Below are 15,225 nucleotides of genomic sequence, written 5' to 3'. Positions count from 1 at the left end.
GAGGCGAGAGAGGACCGCCATGAAACAATGCTAGGTAACCAAACGAAGCACGCTATCCCAAGAAGCCTAGGAAGGAGCCACGCAATGCTAACAGAATGACGGTATGAGAGCGAAAGGAGACATAGCTGCAAAGCCGTCTGTTACTTTGACGATTCTTCGGTGGTGCTGGTGTTGGGTCTCCGCTTCTCCTGATGGCCCTTGTCCTGGCGTGCTTGGTCGATGGCCGTCCGTTGGGCGATGCTCTCATCATGGCTGCGCCAGGTGATGATGGTGCCTTCGGGGAGGTTGAGGACGCGCTTGACGGTTTCGCTGTCATTGTTAACGGTGATCAACGTGCGAGAAATCAGCAAGACTTACCGGATCTTGATGTTTCGGCCGCCGTCGTTCTTTGTCCAAATGCTAAAGACGTCTTCACCGCTCCGCACGCTGAGCACAAAGCCACACACTTCTTCCGTCGCCTCCATGAACTCGCCCCCCGTCATTGCCATGAGCAGCTCCTCCCAGTAACGATCGGCCACACCCTTCTTCAAGCGCATGATCCACTTGCCGCCGCGCTTGTTCTCATCGTCCTCCCACACGGGACGAATACCCTCTTTAAAGAAATGATAGTCGGATACGGTGGGTAGTGTAGATGGGCGTTTTAGATGAACGAAGACCTTCCAGAATTCTTGCACCGAGCTCATGCGACACAACGCCTTGGTTGACTTTTCGTAGTCCGAGTTTTTGGGCGTGGGCGGGCGGTACCAGATCACCCAAGTGTACTTGAGCGGCCATGGCACATTGAAGTCTAAGGGTGCGGACGAGACAGGTGCCTCTTCCGAGGCAGTGGTGGACAGCGACTCCTTTCGGGCGCTGTTCACTGCCTTGCCCGCTGGCTTATCCTTCTTCTCACTGGGGGTCACCGGTGCGCCTCCGCCCATTGTCGCGGCTTTGAAATCGAAGGCGGTGCCGGGTGTTTTGGGCGTCTTGTTCGCAGAGCCAAACGAAGCAAATGCGCCTGACCCAAGACCAAACGCGGTCTGGCCAGAGGTGGTGGGGGAAGCGAGGCCGCCAGCGGTTATGGGCGAAAGAGCATTGAACGGGTTGCGGCCGCCGTGAGATGACGTATCGCCAAAGCGCTTGGTCGCAGAGAAGGTGCGTTGCGGGGGATCGGGCTTTCCATCACCGCTGTTCATGGAAAGTGAGAGCTTGCTGCTGCTTCCCAAAGCGTCAGTCTCTAACCACATGGCGGGGGTTGCGGGGAACGCACTTGGATCGGCGGGTCCATAGGTTGTCTCTGCTATCCATTGGCAATTACTGATACTACAACAGGAACAATGCGAGGCACGCTGGCTCTGCAGGAAGCTTGGTGGTCTAAAGGAGCGAACAAGCGGCAGGTGCGGCGGGCCAACGGCCAGAAGCGACAGCGAGGTGCGGAGCTCGGGGGCGGCGGGGGCAGTTGGGCGGGTGCAGCTATGTGGCTCGACTATGCAGATGCGGGATTAAGCAGAGGTATATGGGAGGAAGATCGGACGGGTGCTAGCTTGCGATGTGTGAGTGGTGTGCTTGTCCGGAGACATGAAAACGTTTGAGAGGGTAGGCCGCTCTGTGGCGCCCACAAGCCACAGCAAGCCAGTTGACGCGCGCTTGAGCGCGTCACGGGAGGAATGGTCCGAGCTTCGTAGAAAATATCCTCTCGCGACCGGCCGGCTTTCCTTTCTCTTCTTTACAGCACGGCCTTCTACTCAAATCATCGCCAGTCGACACCTTCCACTCGACTGGCGACTCCGAAGCTGGCCCAGAGTGAGCCATCCCTCTTATAAAACCATCATCACGAGGGCCGCCTGTCGGCTTCCATGATGCGGTGATGACCTAAAAGCAGGGACATTCTTTGTCACGCGGCAGCGCCTGAGGCTGTCTTGCAGCCCTCTTTGTGAGTGCAAGCTTCTCCAGCCACCATTCCGTGATGACTGTCCATTGTTGGACTATCACTTCTGGTAGTCCGAGCCAGCCAGGACCTACACTGTCGCGTGGCGGTGTCCTCGGTTGATGTTGACGATCTAAGGCAAAGTCTGAGCAAGGAACATTCTAGGATGTTGATCAGGGCGCTTGCGACTTTTGCTGATTCATGTCGTAGACACTGCAGTGAATGTGGTGCGCCTTGGCACAAATATTTCCATAGCCACATCTTGCCTACAGCTCGTGATGTTTGAGACGGATCATGCAGCCTCGAAGTTACCAGTCCCACGGACGCTTTTGCCTACAGGCAGGCGGCGCAGGCGGCGCAGACTCGCAAGTGCATCAGGCTGTATTGGCCACCACACCTACTATGCAGCATGTCGGCAGAGCCTCAGGGCATGTACCAGTGTTCGCGGCTGCTCGTGGCTAGCCGCGCACCTGGGCATCGTGGACTATCGTAGCACCGCCAGCCATGCCTAGGTGTCCAGCGTTCCAACGTGTACACGGGACGCCTAATATGAAGATTCATGTTGACGCGGCATGCGCCTTAGGCAGGGAGTTTGGCCCAGTCAATAGCACCTGCGGTAGTGAAATGCAGGCGCCTTCCGTGTCCATCCACCTCAAGCACTGGGACACGACCGATCAGCGGGGAAGCGAGAGACAGGTGTCGCACAGCAACTGATCGGCATCCTTGCCGTGCATCCGCGCATAGCGACCTGCAATGGCTGAGCTGTCTCTCCCATCTTCACATGCGAGCGTTGGCAGCTGCCTCGAGGCAGCCATACCTCTAAGAAGACAGTAATTGTGCGCGTGGTGTAAGCTGCACAACACATATAAGCTTTCGTTCCTGCAGCTGCCCGCTGTTCCCTCGGATGTAGAGAACGCGGGCATACATACGTCATTTTCTCGTGGTAGGCTTGTGCTCTTCACCACGGCAACCCAACCAACCCCTCCATCCATTGCACCACGCCACCACGACTGCCACATTCTCCAACGCACGCCATCCTACTCTTATAATCGGTCCTACTTTCACGTATAGCTTCTGCGAATTCTCTCCGCAAGCAGCTGACTGAGCCCGCTCACCCCACCACCGCTGCCCACGTGTCGGCGAAGCTACCGCGCTGTGCTGAACACTCCGCCTGCATTACATCTACACCACCACCAACATGACGCAGCATTCGCCAGAGATCCACTCGCCTTCGTCACACCCTCAGCGGCCCAAGGGTAAGCTTTTACTACCCCGCACTTCTGTGTAGCGACATTTCTGTGTAGCAAGGTTGCCAACAGCAGCGCAGGCATCCTCAAGAATTCGAGCTCGTACCGCGCACAGTCCTCTGTGTCTCCCACGAGCGAGGTGGCCCCAGCGCCGCTCGGCCAGACAATTTCTAACGAGCGACCTGGCATCGGCCGTGAGCTGTCTGAGAAAGAAATCGTCCTGGAGAACACTCTGCGCAATGCTGGCCCCCACCGTCGCTCATCCTCGAACGCCCGCGGTCCCGGCTCCCGCCGCCAGTCTGGCACCAGCGTGCAGGCAGACGAGAACAGCCCCAAGTTGAAGTGGGACGAGGTCAACCTGTACCTCACCGAGCAACAGCGGGACAGCACCATGAAAATCACAGAGCCCAAGACACCCTACGCCAAGCAATACGATCCTGCCGAAGACGAGGAGGAGGTTGAGATGCTGAACGCGGAGGACCTCAAGGTGGACGAGTTGGACAAGCCCAAGAAGCCCAAGACTAAGATGGAAGATATCCCCGACTTTGACTTGGGCGAGCCGGAGCTGGAAGCCGCCGAGTCTCGTACTCCAGAGGGTGAGAGACGCGTCATCGTAGAGCCTGATGCTCCAGGAGAAGCCGGACACCACGACGGGGATGAGTTGGCGCACCTGACCCCAGAGGAACGGGAGAAGCACATCAAATTCGAGCAGCTGCGGAAGAAGCACTACGAGATGAGGAACGTCAAGGATCTTCTTGGGTACGACTGAAAATCTGATCAATGAGCGCTTTACTGACGTGCTTGCAGACACCCCGAGGCTATGGACGAGGACGAGGACGACCAAGCTGGTCAGGTGCCGCCTATGCCTAACGGCAAGTAGTGGCGGACTCTCTCTTTACGGCCTAACGATTTATTATACCAGCTGCGTTTTCCAGCGTCTCATCATTGGAAGGAGTTAGAATATGGAGTGAGGGTGTTCATGGGATGCCGTCAAGTACACCCACCTTCGCTTAGTCTTTAAGTTCTAGCTTAGTTCCATCAAGGACATGATTCGGATTCGAATTACTTCCCTGTGACATGCTACTGAGCTTCATTTAGCAAGCGGAAGATGGTGATGATTGACTACCTTCAGTTTTGATCTTCGTGACCACTTCGTTGAATAATAAGATCCAAACAGAGCTCCGACCTCCGCAATATACAGTCGTACCCTCGGCTACTCGATCATAGTCTCAGCGGCGGTCCACCTGGGCATTGGTGTTATCACGCGTTTAGCGGGCGGATGGGGGATGCTCTCCGCATCAGGAAGGAGCCAAAAAGCACCGCCACAGAACGCCACATGGGAGCTTGCGTACGACATGCCTGACACCTGTTCAGCTTCACTCCCTTCACACACACACCTTTAAGCCTTCTATTCTACACCCTGCGCATCTCTGCTGTACCAGGGAGCGAACATGACCAAGAATCACCCCGCTCTTCGCAAGAGCGTCTCGAACGCGGACCTCTACGCTGAGCCATCGCCCGCCCCGCGGCACGCAAGCTTATCGCGCGCGTTCACAACTACGACTGCTCCCCACCGGCCGAGGAACCCATTCGTCCATGCGCAGGCGTATCAAACCCAGCGACTGGCGAGGCTGCACGCCGATCCGCGCGAGCAACCCATCGATGGGTCCGCTTGCAGGCCTGCGCTGCAAGAGAACCACAGGCACAGCATTGCTGCGCCCTACTCGTCGAATCTAATCGATTTGAACGACGATTGTGAGGCGTCCCAGGAGCAGCAGAGTCCGCCCCCTGTGCCCCCGAAGATCCCCGAGATACCGGCTTTCGAGAGGCAAGAGCCGGCGCGGGAGAAGGAGGGCCCTGAGAAATACACGAAGCCGTTCACCGACTTCATGACCGCGAACCCGACCATTTTCCATGCCGTGGACGCTGTCGCGAAAGACCTGGAGAAGGCGGGGTACAAGAAGCTTTCGGAGCGTGATGACTGGGAGTTGAAGCAGGGCGGAAAATACTATGTTGACCGCAATGGCTCCTCGATCATTGCCTTCTCTGTTGGTGACGACTACAAGGCTGGAAATGGTGCTGCTATCGTCGCTGGGCACATTGACGCACTGACCGCCAAGCTGAAGCCTGTGTCCAACTTGCGGACCAAGGCAGGCTACGTACAGCTTGGAGTGGCTCCGTATGCTGGGGGTCTAAACGAGACATGGTGGGACCGCGATCTCGGCATTGGTGGCCGTGTTCTGGTCAAGGAGAACGGAAAAATCGTGACGAAGCTGGTGAAACTGGACTGGCCCATTGCCCGCGTACCTACGCTAGCACCGCACTTCGGGGCTGCAGCTGTAGGACCTTTCAACAAGGAAACACAGATGGTGCCCATCGTTGGCATAGATAATTCGGATCTTGGCAGCCCCGCCCAGACTAATCAGCAAGGAGACTTCAAGTCCACCATCCTGAGCGAGGGAACATTCGCAGCGACTCAGCCAGAGAGGCTTGTTAAGGCGATCAGCGATGAGATCGGTGTCCGCGATTGTAAGATACCGTAAAACAACCCTACATGAACCAACTAACACCAAACAGACTCGACCATCGTCAACTGGGAGCTCGAACTCTTCGACATCCAGCCGGCCCAGCTCGGTGGTCTTGGCAAAGAGTTCATCTTCGCAGGCCGGATCGACGACAAGCTCTGCTCCTGGGCAGCCATACAAGCCCTCCTGAACACAACTACCGCCTCCTCCTCGCAAATCAAGCTCGTAGCCCTCTTCGACGACGAAGAAGTCGGCTCGCTCCTCCGCCAAGGTGCCCGCGGCAATTTCCTCCCCTCCGTCGTTGAGCGCATCGTCGACGCTTTCGCCTCCTCCTCCGTCCGCTCTCTTGTCTCCCGCACCTACGCAAATTCCTTCCTCGTCTCCTCAGATGTGATTCACGCCGTGAACCCCAACTTCCTGAACGCGTACCTCGAGAACCACGCCCCGCGTCTCAACGTCGGACCTGCGGTATCTGCAGACCCCAACGCCCACATGACCACCGACGCCGTATCCACCGCCATCCTCCAGCGCTGCGTGGACGCTGATGTCGGCGCCCGCAAGCAGGATCCCAAGCTCCAGGTCTTCCAGATCCGCAATGATAGCCGAAGTGGAGGGACTGTGGGCCCGATGCTTAGTGCCGCGACGGGGATCCGAGCGATTGATTGCGGGATTCCGCAATTGAGTATGCATTCTATTAGGGCGACGACGGGGAGCTTGGATCCTGGACTGGGCGTGTTTACGTTTCAGAGTTTCTTAGAGAGGTTTGAGAGTGTGGATGCGGAGTTCAAGGAGTAGAAGGACATGGGCATGCTAGGGAGCAGTGAGGCATAGAGGTGATAGCATTGGGTACGATGGGTATCTGAGCGGGAAGTGATGTGCTAGCGAGCGAGTGAGTAGAGATGAAGGCGTTATGGGTACAGGCGTCACTACACATGAAGCGCCGAAACTACTATTACAATTATTGCAATGACAATCTCAGAATCAAGTGACTCTATCTGGTTGGCGTGATCATGCTATTCGTCATCGTCCGATGACGCGCTTCGAATGCGGCTTTCATAGTGCGCCGTCTCGTCGCCGTCCAGCAGGTATATAAGCAGAGCTATCTGCTGGGTGGAAGGACACACATCTGCGCTCTTCTCTCCTCTGGAATAGGGACTACAAGCGTACAACGCAAAGACCCATAACTCGGCGACGAGGAGGAAGACTAGAACAACCAGACCTATCCATCATGTGGTTCGCTAGGCGTGGAGACCCAAAACATTACAAAAGAACATCATGTGTCCGTCTAGGGCAGAAAGCTAGAGATTACCAAAGATAGCCAAGAGATATATGCAGGTGGTGGCTGGGGTGGTGGCCAAGAACATACAAGCCACCTTCATTTGCGCGGCCGGGGAACGGTAGGACCAAAAGCGACATGGACAACGAGCATTCCCCCGTCCCTCATTCTCCGACACATATCATGGCAAAGCGCAGCATCACAGCCCAATGCCGCCCAGGTGATCGGAAGTACTGCGTCTCACGCTCTTTCAGCCAGATGGGTGTGCATATAAGGCCGCGGTTTCGCTGGCTGGGAGAGCACGCTTTCGAATTCTTCTCTGCTTTAGGAGGGGGACCAAAAACGGAAACGTCTCAGAGCCATGTGCATCGCGGGGACGGTACTAAATATGTCTGGAACAAGAAGTACAAGTCTGCGACGGGGAGATGGAGGACTTGAACCCCCTGCCGGTGACATGTGTGAATGGGATGTAGCAGGTGCCATAGTCCAGACAGGGCAGAATCATGTGCGGGAACTTGCGGAGCCTAAAAGATCATCCGCGGTGTGTTATATGGGTGTCTCTCGGGCGAGGACTGTATTTCAAGCTGCCAGAAGCCATGTGTGTGATTGTGAGGGGAAGGTCTAAAAAGACAAGACAAATAAGACAATGTACATGGTGGGATGAAAGGCCAAATGGGCCACCCGAGCAGACCTGTGCGCATCTGAGGGCGACCCAAAATCTCACAAACTCGAAGCCATGTGGGCTCCTTTTAGAAGGTGAGCAAAAGTATTCTAAGAGAAATCCATGTGTTCGCGTGAAACAACTAGAAGACTAGCATCCCAACAGCGTATCGGCGTTGATTAGGGATCCTCAAGGGCCTTCTCAAATGGCATGTTCGCGCCTCAGGTATTACCATGACCCTCTCGCTCGTTATTTCCAGGTTGCGCCTGGGAAAGACCAAAAATCATGCATCCAGGGCGTATGTGTGCTTTCTAAGTACAAAAGACTTTATTGCCACGGTCATATGATTTACTTCCGGCAAGGCAAACCGATTCCAGGAAGACCTCATGTGCAGCTTTACAGGGACTAGAAAAAGGATCGGCCATGAAGGCAAGGGCGGTGACGAGGACACAAAATTCCACTACGAAGATTAAATGCGCGTCTCTCGAAGACTTAGAAAGCAAGATGCGAATAACCGTATGGGTTTTCACGTTCACTAGCAAGATTTTGGTTTCTTTCGAAGAGCATACAGTCCGGAAAAGCCCTGGCATGTGTTCATGCTTGGAGAACCTCAAAATACTATCAAGTGAATTACACGGACGCCCTAGGTATGTCTCCACATATCAAAGGAGGAGCCCATTTGATGTTACTTGCGAACATTCAAGACATGGGAAAATGATTGGATGTGGATTGCTTTCACATAGTACAAAAATCGCCAATGGTGGTTTATCATGATCTTTGAATCTTACATCAAGATGCCACATAGGTGTTCTTTGGATGCCCAAAGCAGAAGCCAAAACCTACATAGGAGTGCATTCTTCTGTGAAACTACAAGAACTGCCAGTGTCGATCTATATGTTCTTGCTTTGAGGCAACATTTCTTCGCAAGTAAGGTGAGAGCGAAAAGCGTGCGGGAGATCGATTCATGTGGATTGGCTGTGCGAATAAATAAAAATTGTATCACCATAGTGATGTTTGCTCCTTGCTCTGTGTACGTTACGTATGCAGTGAAAAGATTCTTCATGACTGATGACTGTCTGTAACTAGGGCCGTGACACAACGTAAAGAAACGGAGGCATGGAAATAAACAACAAAATAACTACCGCCTATAAGCTTTAGACACAGAAATAGCCTGTCGGAGATTTCGTGTTCGCTGCTTCCACGAATCACAAAAACGACGGGATAAGAAGAATGTGCGCTCTCGCCCATCTGGACGCATTCAGAGATCAAAACCTATGAGCATGAAAACATGAGAGCTTTGTGGAAGGGAGTGAGATAATAAGCTTCCCGTAGAATCAAAATATCCAGGATTAAGAAATATGTGCCTTCGCAGGAGGACTCAACACCTAGATCATCTTAAAATGTAATTTCTGGTGGCATGACTAGTGTTTGCAAATAATAGTCGTCATTGCTGTGATAGCATTTCACTCTCCATCGATATAATAGCAGCTCCCGAGAATGGGCAGACACCAGGGTTTGCGCTATCACATATCGTGGAGAAGTCCCACCACTGAGATGTACACCCCCTTGTCGTCAGATTCTCCTCGTTTGTCCTGCACCATTGCTGTAGCAACCCGAGGTCTTTCGACTGTCAACTATGGCTCCGTGATCGACGTATCCTTTCCAATCACTACCATCTTCGGACTGCCATCAGCCATGAATATCTTCTCATCCGCATGTATCTTCGCTGCTGCTTCTGGTTGGCTGAGGAGGTAGTTGAATGTGCCCGCGTGCGTGTCGTCTTTGAATGTCAGCACCGCCAATGAGTCCCATTGAACAGGCGCTGAAATTGCTGCCAGGGTTGCGTTTTCGCCGAAATAGTGACGCGTATGTGAAATTGGGAAGGCGGCGCCAGTCAATGACTTCGCAAGTGGGACGTGAACATTGTCGTAGTGGTTTCTGTATTCCTGAATGGTGGTGTTGGGCGCACGGAATCCGAATATCAGGACGGTGAAGAGAGGAAGCATCGGGGCGTTGTCGGAGGAAGGAATTGATGTGAATGGATCGTGTTGCGTGATGGAGGACGTTGTTGGACAGGCAGGAGCTGGTGCGGCCATCTCTTGCGATATCTTATAGAATACCTTTCGTACGATCGGAAATGCGAACTAGAATCTAGTTACACTCAACTCAGGACCTTGTTTGAATATTGTAGAGCCTAACCAGACATTGTTATAGCCCGTTCGTGGTCGAGTGCTAGTGGAAGAGAGTGAGGGCGCTATACCGAATTGGGGATGGATTGCGAAACGGGATGCAACAATGGCGGCTTATCCGTGCGGAAGCGGCCCCCCTCAGCTCCTCGCATTCCTATCCCATCACAGCACGCGTGCTGGTAGCCGTTGGTATGGCCATAAAACCCTACAAAGGGGCTCGGAGTAGCCGCTGCGTCCTCACGTGTGAGCCAGCCTTCCTTCGCAATGCTCCCTGTTGCGGGTAAGTGTGATCCCACACTAACCATGCTAATTGTACGCTCATTCAGGCCAACGGCTATCTGTGATCCTCAGGGTCTTTCCCAGGGTCACTGATGCATCCCCAGTAGCAATAAGCCGGGACTAGACCTGTACACTTGGGCGAACATAGACGGGCAAATCACTCTATGGAAAGGCACGGCTTATCTACCTTTCAGATCGATTTCAAATTACAGGGCACATACAAAGTGATTAACACAGACTGATGGTCCGAGAGATAGGACCTCTCGCGAGATGACGTCCAACACAAGATGAGAGTTCCTTCAGGCTCCCCAAAGTCCATGGAAGCCATATCCCATTGCGATAGGCATCTTTGCTCTTCCAAGCTCTTTCATGGACTTTGCATCAATGACGACCAAATTGCTGCGGCTGGTCGCCGAGTTCATTGCTACTGACAACAAGACACCGTCATCCTCATCGTCGCATCCCGGGCGAGGCACGAAGATCGGCTCGGAGGGAAGATGATTGGTTTCTGGAACCCAAAGGGTCGTAGTCTGCGTCTCGATGTCAATCTTGACTATGGAGTCGACGAAGAAGCCACGCTTCACGGTATGCACGCCATAAGCATATCGATATGGTTTATGGTGGTAATTGTCGTTGATGCGTGGGAGTTCAATGTTTCCGATATCATATGGGATCTCAAGCTCGATCTTTGCTTCGAGATCGTCGCCTTCCCGAGCGTCGCGAAAGTTCCCTAGTCGGAACCGGCGGAATCTGGCGGCCAAGTCGATATCGATGTTTGGATTGTTTGGGCCGACTTTGCGAAGGTGCACGAGCCGAGCATTCTCGAGCCAGGAATTGTCGGGAAAGACGGCGAGGTCTATCACGATATCTTCTCCGTCTTCGAAAGAGTTCACCTCGTGGAACGCGAAGAAGGCCGGTGCAGTGTACTCTGCAACGATACCACCGTTCTTCTTGTCAATCACATAAAAGAGAGTACGTCGCTCAGGATCCCAAGGCTGGATAAAATCGAGGAGAGGTGCACCCTCCTCTGGGGGAGGCCCAAGGTCCGATTGCCAGATTATTTGGATCACGTAATTCTCAGTACTGGACACGGAATGAATGTATGCCGGAGGCGCATCGGTTATGTTGGCTAGCACACGACCTCGGCCATCGGCTTCGATGGCAAAGACCTGATAAATAGGAGGATCTGCTTGGAAATCCAAGATGTAATTGTAGACTTCATGGTTCGGCCCAATGCCTGGATGCGCAGACGTGAACGTCGATCCTGGGTTCGAGAAATTGGGGCCGTCGTATATGAAAAGCTCGATCGGCTCCAGCGTGACTGGATCAATCTGCTGCAACGCGTTGCCTCCGTCGGTTGTTATTACCAGATTCACCATCGGTCCAAAGTTCGTCGAGTTGCGTGCGAGGCCGGGGAAGTTCTTGATATGCGCTATGGCTACACTGTTCTTATCGCTATCGCCCTTGTTGCCGCTCTTGTCTCGAAATGTCACTTCGAAGGCACCGAAGATTGACTTGCATGGGTCGTTGCCGAAACTTCCGCCGGGATAAAGTCCGGTCTCTCGAACAACTACTTTGTGTAAGCTAGGTCTGTAACGACGCGCGAAGACTCGAGAGACGACTCACAATCTTGGACCTCATCGCTTCCATTACGGCTTCGGTAAGTGACCTTACCATTCTTGATCTCGAATCGATGTTGTCGCGAAAATCCATCAAACCAGTGTTCCGAAGTGAAGTTGCCCACGTCCCAAGTAGCCTGTGCACCCCGATATAGTGATCCAGAAACCCAAGGTGGTATATCACCCTCAACTTCGAGCTCTATTGGATCGGTGATCGCTTGGGTCGCATAGAAGCCTAGCGCCAATTGATCGATCCCTTCAGGTGGGAGTCCATTGTATAACGGCGATACGTCAAGCTCGCTATGCTTGGGCAGGAAATCAGGATTGAAGTTGTGAAACGCGAAGACGGGCGCCACTGCAGTGAGTGCCACGACGAGAGAGATTGCATTACAAGGCATTTCAAGAGAAGAGGAAAACAACTCGGCTGTGGAAAGGTAGTGTACGAAGTTTCTAGTGTCTTTTATAGCCTCGTGACAACCTCTAGGACAAAGGCGCAGACTTTCAGGCATACTCATCTCTCGCAACGAACTCCAACTTAGGATGGCGAACAGCAACAACTTCCGTCCAAGATTAGCGCTAGGGGCGAAGCATTGGTTTCATGAACAGAAGTATAAGGGTTGGCTCTTGGTATGGTGTTGCCAAGCGAGCGTAGCGTCTTGATTATTCACAGAGCAGGGTATTCGGATGCTCCTCTGTCGGAGATCCACTGTACCGTTGTCTGTCAGCATAGTCTTTGTGGGCGAAGCACACTTCCAATCCACGCGTAGTCAACAGACTCAGAGTTGTCTATTTGTCGGCGATCATCGCTGGTAATTCAAATCCGAACTGGCTCGACTCCATGAGACCCGTCGAAAGACTTTTCTTACAGTATTACTAGAAATTTATTGCTACTAGATCCGGGATTAGCCCCACGTAAACGGTTCCCAACCACGGGGTATGGGTTATGGAGACGGCAAGCTTTGCACCGCCCGCAGGAAGTACTACATGGGTTCAGCCAGAGACCTTGGCTCGCAAACGATATTCTATAAGATGCTGAACTACGGATCGATTCCGTCGCAAAAGAACTACCTAAAGCGGTCAAAGTTTTGCGCGGTAAGCACACGTGTTGCGCACAGACGGCAACATGTCGCCCCATACGCCTGTGACAGGGACCCAGGGCACGTCCTTCTCCGCTCTAGTGTCCACCCATCGACTTCTCAACCTTTAGGAGCTGGCCAGCAGCCCTGCGCTCGTTTCTCAGCTTCCGAGCTTCACTGACCATCTTGAATGTTGGTTTGTCGAACACCTCAGTCGTCTCGTCAATTGTGAGCCCTGAGACTTCAGGGTAGAAGAAAATGATGAGAAGCCAGCCAATGAAGCAGATGGCAGTGTAGAAGCCGAAGGTCCCGCAGGGAGTGAGAGAGTGCATCTGCGTAAGGAACGTGGAGGAGACGATGACTATCGTGGGTGAGCAAACGTCTTACTGCTTTGATATGGCTGACTTACCATTAGATGCCCAGCAAGAGCAGGTTAGCCACATAGTGCCCATGCTGCGTACCTCCTGACTGAAGAAATCGGTGCTCATCCAGGCGGTGTTGCCCACAGTGACACCGTAAAAGACTACAAACCAGATGATGAAGACCAAGACGACAACGGCGGCCGTGGAAACAGTCGACTGCTCAAGCTCAAGAGTTCCAGTGTTGATAGGAATGTAGATGAAGGCCACAGCTACAGCCAAAAGTCCAGCTGACATACCCCAGGAAAGCGTGACAAGCACTTTTCGGCGGCCCCATGGATCAACGACAAACCCATTGATCGCAGTCATGACGAAATTCGTACCAGCGACGACGAGACCGACTGCTGTGGGATTCGAGAAGCCTACCAGGGCAAATAACGTGGAAGAGTAATACATGAGCGTGTTGAAGCCGCTCATTTGGGAGATGACCATTAAGCCGCACGCTACAACCAGGGCGCGTAAATTGCGCGGAACCGTATGCAATTCCTTGATGAGCCGCCACCGGGTTTTACCTTCGGTGACTGTCAAATCCTGCTCGATGGAGGATTTGATCAGGCGGATCTTGTTGTTGATTTGCTCCTCGGTCGCAGCATGGAAGACGCGTGCAAATACCTTTTTCGCTTCATCCTCTCGCCCACGGAAGATCAACTGGCGAGGAGACTCCGGGCAGAAGGGTAGCAGACAAGCCAATGCGATCGAAGGAACACCACCGAGGCCGACCATGTCTAAAGTTGGGGGTACAAGTCAGTGATATGTACATTCTATTGAGGGATAGAGAATTAGGGGAGAGGAGAGGATTGAGCTAGGCTAGAGTGCGTAAGCAACATCTGAAAGAATTCAGATATTCCTTCCACCCAGCACCTAAAACGTGTAACCCGAGCTTACGTACACCTCCAGCCGTTGGGAACGTGCGCGAACCCGGCACCAATGGCATAAGAAATGACTTGGCCACCAGTAATCGACATGTTGTTGAGTCCAATCATGCGGCCTCTGTACTTAGTAGGTGCAATTTCGGCAATATATAGAGGCGCGATCATGGCAGCTGAGCCGACACCAAATCCGACAATTAGACGGCCGACGCACATTTGCGCGAAGGTGTATGCTGCTCCTTGGAGAATCGCACCGATGGTGAATAGGGCACAGCCAACATAAATGCCTGCCTTGCGACCGTACTTGTCGGCAGTGAGACCAGCCATGATGGCACCGAAGAAGGCGCCACCAGAACATAGTGAGGTAATGGCTTCCTTCTGTCCCGCGTTCATGTTTTGACCATCAAGATCTGTGCCCAGATACACGAGCACAGCTGAAATGATACCGGTATCGTACCCGAATAGTGCGCCTGCGATCGAGGCGGTAAGAGTGACAAGCCATACGAATTTTCCAGTTGGTGTTTGTTCGATGGCATCCAACTCGAGTATGTCCACTTGGTTGGAGATGGCGATGTCTTCCGTGAACTCATGGTGCGTTGCGAATTCCTTGATGTCTTTGACCTCTGCAATGGCCATGATGAGCGAAAATGAAGCGCGGAGACCGAATTAATGATGAGTAACGTCGGTGTGGCCTAGTGGTTGCTGAAGTGAGTCTTTTACGAGGATCTTCATGGTGTATTTGTATCCGTCGGTCTGGATAGGGTCACCTAGAACACGGAAAACTCCACCATCCAGTCTGGGGTTCGGTACCACTAATGCGGGATTTCGCTGTGGAATTGACTACTACGTTGGGGTTTCCGCAAGCCACACCGCGCTTGCGCTCCAATTTCCCCACGGGGTAACTCCACGTGCGACCCACGTGTCTCTCAAATCAGGAAAAGTGGACCGCCATGCAAGATTATATGGGCCTGGATCATCGTAACAGAGCTTTGTAGTGTCGCAAATTGAAGTAGCTTGGGTTAGGGCAACTCTTGTGCTCGACAGAGATCGCGCGCGGGGGTAATTTGCAAGAGGCTGCCTCTAAAATGATCGGTACGAGCATAGCCAAAAAGCGGTTCGAATTTTCCAAGCGTATGTCATTTTGGCGAAAAGGAGGTCA

The 15,225-nt window shown here is 53.1% G+C and overlaps 7 protein-coding genes across 7 annotated transcripts; 3 read left to right on the top strand and 4 right to left on the bottom strand.

Annotated features, from left to right (window-relative positions):
• Positions 1-140: 140 nt before the first annotated feature.
• CC84DRAFT_1104541 (IF4E-domain-containing protein) lies at positions 141-1,287 on the bottom strand (the record flags this gene model as incomplete). The annotated part of the gene is made up of 3 exons (XM_018175063.1): positions 141-309; positions 358-1,197; positions 1,250-1,287. 3 exons carry the CDS (start codon positions 1,285-1,287, stop codon positions 141-143), a joined length of 1,047 nt encoding a protein of 348 aa, XP_018029860.1.
• A 689-nt stretch (positions 1,288-1,976) lies between these two features.
• On the top strand, positions 1,977-2,499 carry CC84DRAFT_407268 (uncharacterized protein). Its single transcript, XM_018186070.1, has 2 exons — positions 1,977-2,044; positions 2,117-2,499. Exon 2 carries the CDS (start codon positions 2,185-2,187, stop codon positions 2,416-2,418), a length of 234 nt encoding a protein of 77 aa, XP_018029859.1. The 5' UTR covers positions 1,977-2,044; positions 2,117-2,184; the 3' UTR covers positions 2,419-2,499.
• Positions 2,500-3,015: 516 nt separating this feature from the next.
• CC84DRAFT_405758 (uncharacterized protein) lies at positions 3,016-4,319 on the top strand. The gene is made up of 3 exons (XM_018186064.1): positions 3,016-3,162; positions 3,234-3,912; positions 3,961-4,319. Exons 1-3 carry the CDS (start codon positions 3,105-3,107, stop codon positions 4,031-4,033), a joined length of 810 nt encoding a protein of 269 aa, XP_018029858.1. The 5' UTR covers positions 3,016-3,104; the 3' UTR covers positions 4,034-4,319.
• A 285-nt stretch (positions 4,320-4,604) lies between these two features.
• CC84DRAFT_1104150 (aspartyl aminopeptidase) lies at positions 4,605-6,473 on the top strand (the record flags this gene model as incomplete). The annotated part of the gene is made up of 2 exons (XM_018175043.1): positions 4,605-5,682; positions 5,731-6,473. 2 exons carry the CDS (start codon positions 4,605-4,607, stop codon positions 6,471-6,473), a joined length of 1,821 nt encoding a protein of 606 aa, XP_018029857.1.
• Positions 6,474-9,047: 2,574 nt separating this feature from the next.
• On the bottom strand, positions 9,048-9,808 carry CC84DRAFT_1169588 (uncharacterized protein). Its single transcript, XM_018179697.1, has one exon. It carries the CDS (start codon positions 9,709-9,711, stop codon positions 9,250-9,252), a length of 462 nt encoding a protein of 153 aa, XP_018029856.1. The 5' UTR covers positions 9,712-9,808; the 3' UTR covers positions 9,048-9,249.
• A 153-nt stretch (positions 9,809-9,961) lies between these two features.
• Positions 9,962-11,763, bottom strand: CC84DRAFT_1169587 (uncharacterized protein). Its single transcript, XM_018179696.1, has 2 exons — positions 10,131-11,763; positions 9,962-10,047 (listed from the first exon to the last, which is right to left on the bottom strand). The coding sequence occupies exon 1, from the start codon at positions 11,460-11,462 to the stop codon at positions 10,383-10,385; it is 1,080 nt and encodes a 359-aa protein (XP_018029855.1). The 5' UTR covers positions 11,463-11,763; the 3' UTR covers positions 9,962-10,047; positions 10,131-10,382.
• Positions 11,764-12,826: 1,063 nt separating this feature from the next.
• Positions 12,827-14,862, bottom strand: CC84DRAFT_1157557 (general substrate transporter). Its single transcript, XM_018177018.1, has 3 exons — positions 14,087-14,862; positions 13,188-13,922; positions 12,827-13,139 (listed from the first exon to the last, which is right to left on the bottom strand). Exons 1-3 carry the CDS (start codon positions 14,700-14,702, stop codon positions 12,877-12,879), a joined length of 1,614 nt encoding a protein of 537 aa, XP_018029854.1. The 5' UTR covers positions 14,703-14,862; the 3' UTR covers positions 12,827-12,876.
• Between the last annotated feature and the right edge of the window lie 363 nt (positions 14,863-15,225).

Source organism: Paraphaeosphaeria sporulosa, assembly GCF_001642045.1.
Source record: "Paraphaeosphaeria sporulosa strain AP3s5-JAC2a unplaced genomic scaffold CC84scaffold_15, whole genome shotgun sequence".
Lineage (NCBI taxonomy): Eukaryota > Fungi > Ascomycota > Dothideomycetes > Pleosporales > Didymosphaeriaceae > Paraphaeosphaeria > Paraphaeosphaeria sporulosa.
The sequence above is the reverse complement of the archived record's forward strand: the minus strand, read 5'-3'. Positions and strand labels throughout refer to the sequence as shown.